The sequence below is a fragment of the Convolutriloba macropyga genome, chromosome 2, assembly GCF_964194025.1.
Source record: "Convolutriloba macropyga chromosome 2, txConMacr16.3, whole genome shotgun sequence".
Lineage (NCBI taxonomy): Eukaryota > Metazoa > Xenacoelomorpha > Acoela > Convolutidae > Convolutriloba > Convolutriloba macropyga.
In genome coordinates this window covers 70,357,403-70,364,018 of record NC_134469.1, presented here as the reverse complement: position 1 = coordinate 70,364,018, position 6,616 = coordinate 70,357,403, and the positions used below count along the sequence as shown (strand labels likewise).

Here is a 6,616-nt window from a genome sequence, read left to right as displayed (position 1 = left end):
ATAAGAATTTAATCAATGCTTTGTTACTAGCCATTTCAAGTTAGTAGGTACACCAAAACCACCTCAAAACGCTTATACCATAAAACGGCATAGCAGCGCTCAAGATGATTATAGCCACAGATAGTTCGGAACAGAAAAGTTAAAATAATTACATCAGGTTAGCCGGGACTAGAAACAGCACAAAACAGTAGTCCCAACTTATCCAAATCGAGACATAATAGATTATAGCGGCGACTTCCCACCATAACCATAAAGATGGTGAGTTTAGTATATAGTAGGGTACCTCATCCCGCGTTGTAATTGCAGATAGTGTTATCTTGCATTTGTTTAGAGGTATACAATGCGATTAAGTTAAGAAGACGGGGTGGTTATTTATCTTTAACTTTCCGCATACCTTGTCCAAAGCGTCTTGCACAATCCGCTCACTGTTACTGTCTAGTGCTGAGGTGGCTTCATCAAGCAGAAGAATTTTTGGGTTTCTAACTAGAGCACGGGCAATTGCAATTCTCTGCTTCTGCCCACCGGACAGTTGAGAGCCCCTTTCGCCCACCATTGTCTCTACTCCCTGAAAACTCAAATTATCAGCCAGTTATGCAAACTACCAGCAGTTATTTTCAACTTTGACCCCCCTAACTAGCGACCGATTTCTAAAACGTGTGGTTTTGAAGTCACCTTTGGCTATAACAGCAACAACATATTTTTTAGGTAAAGAGAAAACTAACTCTTAGTACAGTGAAAAATTAGAGAAAGCTTCTTTTTTTTGCTAGAAACGAAAATTATAAAAGTTTATCAAGCTTTTGATTCTTATGGCTTTTCAAAATTTTCAGAACCTGGATCTTGCGTCAGTATTCTCTCCATTTCTCGAAATTAAAAGATAAAATTGATGTTGCTGCAGCAGCTTAAAAGAAAAGCTTTGTAGTATAAAATTGTTTCAGAAAGTTTTGCATTAGCACAAAATTATGTTTAAACATAATTTTGTGCTAATGCAAAACCTTCTACAGCATCCTGCAAAACAAAAATCTCAGAAACATTGTATGCATTTTGTGTTAATCAGAGAATCGTGCAAGCTATCGTGTTAGAGAAAACTCTCCTTTATTAATTTCCTGTAATATCTCTTCAGAAAAAATTTGATCTTTAGTAATTTTAACGGCGAGCATTGATATGCTAATAGCTTATTCCTACAACATTAACGTCAATTTATACAAGGTTCATGCAAGTAAAAGCTCCTTCTCCATCCATAAATCATAAAAGTTTTGCGCGTTTGTCCAGGTCAGGAAATGTTTTGTGTAACTTTCCCTATATGTCACCCTAATCGAGAGTTTAAAATAAATGGCCTCGAAGTGGGACAAAGATAGGTTGAACAAAATAAATATGCTCTTGAATTAAGCAAATGAGAGACTGTCGCCGGAGCTGATTTGGTTACGAGAAGATCGTTGGTCTACTCTTAGAAAAGAAACCAGTTTTCATCAAATTTGCTTGCAAAAGGATCAATGTTAATGAATAATTAATCAACAGTAACAAGCCCGTAGTGTTTTACACCAATTTTATTCAGCGATCTGATTATATCTTATAGGCAAAAGTAAATTATTTACTTCACGTTATAATATGATATACTTAAGATTTCTTAGAAGAAGATACTCTATGTTATATGAATATTTCGGGTAAAATGCTAAACCAGATTGGTCTCGTTTAAAAAGATTTTTAACTTCTGTTAAAAAGCCCTTCTCAGCAAAACAGACGGCATCAAATTGACTGATGAAAAATATTATAGGACAGCTCAGGCCGATCTGTAATCAACTGAAATTTGTAATCGAACTTAAGTTCTGCAGAAATGTAATAAAAATTTTGCCGCCTAAAACATAAGAGAGATTTCGTATCGTCATCCTTAAACTACCAAAAAATTTTTACTTGTAAAGTCAAGCATACCGAAGATCTTTGATGTTTAAACGCCGAACATATCGAATCTTCTAAAACCGAACATACCGAATATCTCTTGCGTCCAAAAACGACCATAACAAATCTTTAATACGTTCGAAGATGACAATGTCCAGCAAACCAAACCTACCGAAGCTTTCTTGCGTTTAGAAACAAAAATTTTTTCAAATTTTTTGTCGTTTTTGTTCCGTTTTCTCAAATAGTGAAGCATAATTTTCTGCTAATGCACAACTTTCTACACCATCCTGCCCAAAAAACTATCAAAAGCATTGTCTGCTCTCAATTGTGGGTATTGAAAAGTTTCGTGTTAATCAGAGAATTGTGCAAGCTATCGTGTTAGAGAAAACTTTTATTTTTTAAGTTCTTTTAACAACTTCTCAGAAAAAAATTTTGATGTTCAATATTTTTTATTGATGGTTAGCATTGATATGCTAATGGCTTGTTCCTACAACATAAACATCGGTTTATATAGGATTCAAGCAAGTAAGGGCTTGTTTTCCATCCAAAAATCATACAAGTTTTGCGCGTATGCTCAGTCAGAAAAAGTATTGTATAACTTTCCCTATTTGCCGACGTAATTGAGAAATTGAACTGAATGGCCTGGAAGCGGGACAACGATAGTTTGAAAAAAAATAAATTTCCTGTTGAATTGACCAATTGAGAGACTGTAGCAGGCATTGATTTGGTTACGAGAAGATCATAGGTCTTCTTATTAAAAATAAATCAATTTTTATCAAATTTGCTTGTAAAAGGATCATTATTAATGCATAATGGATCGATCATAATCAAGCCCGTAGTTTTTTGCACTAATTTTATTCAGCAATCTGATTTTATGTTATTTTTACTTCACGATAATGTTTGATTTATTTAAGATTTCTTAGAAGATACTGTATGTTTTCTGAATGTTTCTTGTGAAATGATGAACTAAATTGGTCTAAATAAAAATGCAACTTCTGTAAAAACGCCCTTCTCGGCCCAAAAAGACATCAGTTTGACTGATGCAAAAATCATAGGCCAGATCAGGCAAAAGTTGGTGACCGAGCCGAAGTTTTGCAGAGATATAGGAAAAAATTTGGCGTGAAAAGTGCTGAAAATAAATATTTTTCGTCGCAAAATGCACACATTTTAGTGTGATAAGTGGCGAGTAGTGTGATATGTATTACAATTTTTTGCATGTTTTAATGCGCATTTGAGATTACTTTTTTTCATCACATTGTCTGCAATGCTTGCGAATTAAGACCACCATCTATAGACTGAACTGATGTCCTTATGCTGAGCCGCAACATCTCTTTCCACCAGTCATCTTATGATGTTTCAATTCTTAGGATATTAATTCAGATTCACTCCAAATGTGATTGAAACAAATGTGCTGAATGTTTGTAAGATTATAAGTTTATACTGCTTACGTGGTAAAAAATTGCCGTTAGAAACAGCAGAAATGTGTAAAATACCATAGCTAAAGGATTTGCGGTGGTTTTCAGCTGCAAAATTTGTTAAGATTTAAGGTTTTTGACGGTGAAATTTTTGTTTTAATCGTTTTTAGCGCATTAAGAATTCAAAACTGCATTTTTATGGTAACAATATTCAACGCATTCATCGCAATTTTTATTTTTATAGTAATTCTAAGCAATGGTAGGTCAACTACTCCTAGAATGTTCCACCTGTAGATAGAGTAGGAAAACTGTCCCATTTCGATTTTGGAGCTGTTTTCATAAAATCATTCTCTCGAAGTGGGGACAATAAAAGTAGACACATAATCGTTTAAATCATCAGCTATACCCTTCTTAGAATTAGTTACTATTGTCATAAGATTCGATAATGATCAGTATAAACAATTTGGCTACTCAAAGGGTGAGCAGCATTGGCGTCGAATTAGTCAATGAGTACCTGAGGAAGTTTGTCGATGAATTCCTTGGCGTTAGCTTGTTCGATTGCTCTTTTGATGTCGTCTGTGGTCACGTGATCCCTACCGAACTCGATGTTCTCTCTGATTGAACATCCGAACAGAATTGGTTCTTGGGACACTATGCCAATCTGTTCACGCAGCCAGTTCAAATTCAGATTGCTCAAGGGGATGTTGTCCAAAAGAATCTAGAACATGGTTTTTGCTATTTCGTCTCACAAAACTAAAAATATTTTTTGAAAACAAATTTTTGGCCTGTAGGCCAAACTGCGCCGTGCCGTAGCAATTAAAATTCAGTGAAAGAATGTACCAACAGCAGGAGCAATGTTGAATCAGATAGATATCTGAACATAGACTACTGACGTTGTTAGAGATTATTTATTATATTCTAGCACCCATTTTAGAAATTGATCACTTTAAATACTGTGATAATGCGGTAGTTGCCTCAGTTTCTTTACATTTGATCTAGACTAATACAATTTTGAAATTAATAGTAAGAGTCAGAAAGGGCCAAGCTACTTCATGCAATTGAGCCTGTCTGGCTTCATAGGCAATATGAAATCTGAAATGCAGAGCACGTGATTCTAAATGGACTGTGTTTGATAACAATAGAGTTGCTTGAATCATTAAAAAAGTATTTTTTTATTGCTTCTGCAAAAAACAAAAAGTCTCAAGGCATACCGAAATTCATCGTATCGCATAGTCAAGGGCGGAATATTCAACTTCAGACTTTTGATATCATTTGAATTATAAATAAATGTCATTCTCGAACCAACATGACCCCGACCAGATCCAGAGAGCCGGAATTAAATTTTTAAACAAACAGAAAAGCATTAAGAACTCCTGCAAAAAAACGCTTTCCTTAGGCACAATGGCTGATCTACAACATAGATTTTAGAGATATAACAAAGATATAAGAGATTTCCCGCAAGGAAAACAGAAACAAAAAATTCCCGGAAATAGTTAAAATTTGGTTTAAAAACGGACTTAAAAACCTCTAAGCACCTGAAATTTAACGCAAAACTCCATAAAAAGCTCCTTATAACGCAAAACTCCTTATAGAGAACCGCAAAGGAAAAATTCATAAAAGATATTATATGTGATTTATGAGAAATGGAACCATAGTCACAAAATGGACACTGTAGGTACTTAACTAAAATTCTTAAAACAGGACTTCGAAAAACAAAGCTGAATAAATCCATAAATTGTTTAATTTGCACTTATCACACAAGAAGAATAACTTTGAAGCAAATAGAAGTTTTTCAAGAAAAATCCAAAATCATTCCTCGCATCCAGTTTAAAGCATTTCCATAATATCTTAATTAACGTACCAGCTATAAACGAAGATGAAAAAGATAGAGCCTGAAAAACCAGTAAAAAGCACTTTCAGAAAAAAATAGCAAAAAAATTGTTCGAAAGAAAACATAAATTAAGAAATCATTTAGCTAAGGTGACGTATAAAGTCAGCAAAAACAAAAAAAAGCAGGAACATTTGATTCAACTTCTGACTATTAAACAATAGAATTTTCTCAAAACTCTCAGAGCAAAGAAACCAAAAACAAGACCAGGCAATTTGCAAAAAAAAACATTTGTTGTTCTTTTTTAGAATCTGCACTTATTGACCCCAAAAACAGCTGATCAGAACACCCCGTTAAAGCAACTCAATGAATTCAAAAGTGGAGTAAAACCCTAACGAGAACAATCCGTTTAAAGAGAGAAACACAATCAACCAAAAGCCTACAAAAAAGTTCTCAAAGTTATAGTGGCCCAATAAACTTGAAAAGAAAATAAACTCAAATAAAAAAACACTCCGTAATTACCCACAATAAACACGGAAAAAACATCAAGGATCAGATGACGAAGCGTACAAGCAAATTGAAAAAACAACCTGAATGAAAACGAAAATCAGTTTATAAAGAAAACGAGATATGGAAATGAACAGCAAAAAGAAATAAAGCAGGAGCTGGCAGTTATAAAGTTTCCCGGTATCAAAAATACCATTTATCCGTACCAAAAATTGCAAAAAAATATACATTGAACACCCGAATCAAAAAAATCTTTGAAGTATACAGCTGTACTGAAGTGTGCTACACTCAGTAACAATATTCGATAAAATTAGTGCTATTTTGAGAGTTTCCGTTATAGTGCGTGAAGCACAAACTTGATTTGGATAAAGTCCATTTTAACGTGTGAACAAATTAATAAGTAGTTTTGAATAAGCTACTATTTTAAGATCACTAACTTAAACTGAGAATACCATGACGTGATATTGTCACACCACACAGAGAACACCAACCTAACCTTGGTAACTCTGTTGACACTGTTATCTCTATCCAATAGGATACTAGAGAACCACGTGTCCATAAGTATAAAAGAAGCTTGCACGCCCAACGATCAGCACAATTTTGTCCTCGATAACTTCTGATTTAAATCAAACTCCCGTATTGCTCCATTGCTCAAATCTAAGCATACTTGAGATAGATTTTAACTTAGAATATTTTTTTGTGACCAGTTCTTAACTAAGAACTTTCTAAGTCAGAAAATATTAAGCTAGCACAATTTTGGAAACCAGGTAAGTTCAGTTTAACTTCTCTAAGTTATAAATTAACATCTCTTAAATTCTACCTAAGTTACAAGTTAACTTAGAATATTTCAACCTGTGCTTACTAGTGCTATCTAAATCTTAATAACCCTAACTATTCTATCCCTTAATGCTCGGTTCATGTTTGATGCTGTTTAACATAACTTAATAATTCATACTTGCATTTAACTTTCTTT

The 6,616-nt window shown here is 34.0% G+C and overlaps 1 protein-coding gene across 1 annotated transcript in view; it reads right to left on the bottom strand.

Moving 5' to 3' along the window:
- LOC142334663 (ATP-dependent translocase ABCB1-like) overlaps nt 1–6,616 on the bottom strand; it is a 119,632-nt gene that overhangs the window by 61,625 nt on the left and 51,391 nt on the right. The window contains exons 10-11 of the mRNA XM_075382876.1: nt 3,823–4,026; nt 395–565 (exon numbers count right to left, since the gene is read on the bottom strand). Coding sequence (XP_075238991.1) covers nt 395–565; nt 3,823–4,026 — 375 coding nt within the window. The remainder of the gene's footprint in view (nt 1–394; nt 566–3,822; nt 4,027–6,616) is intronic.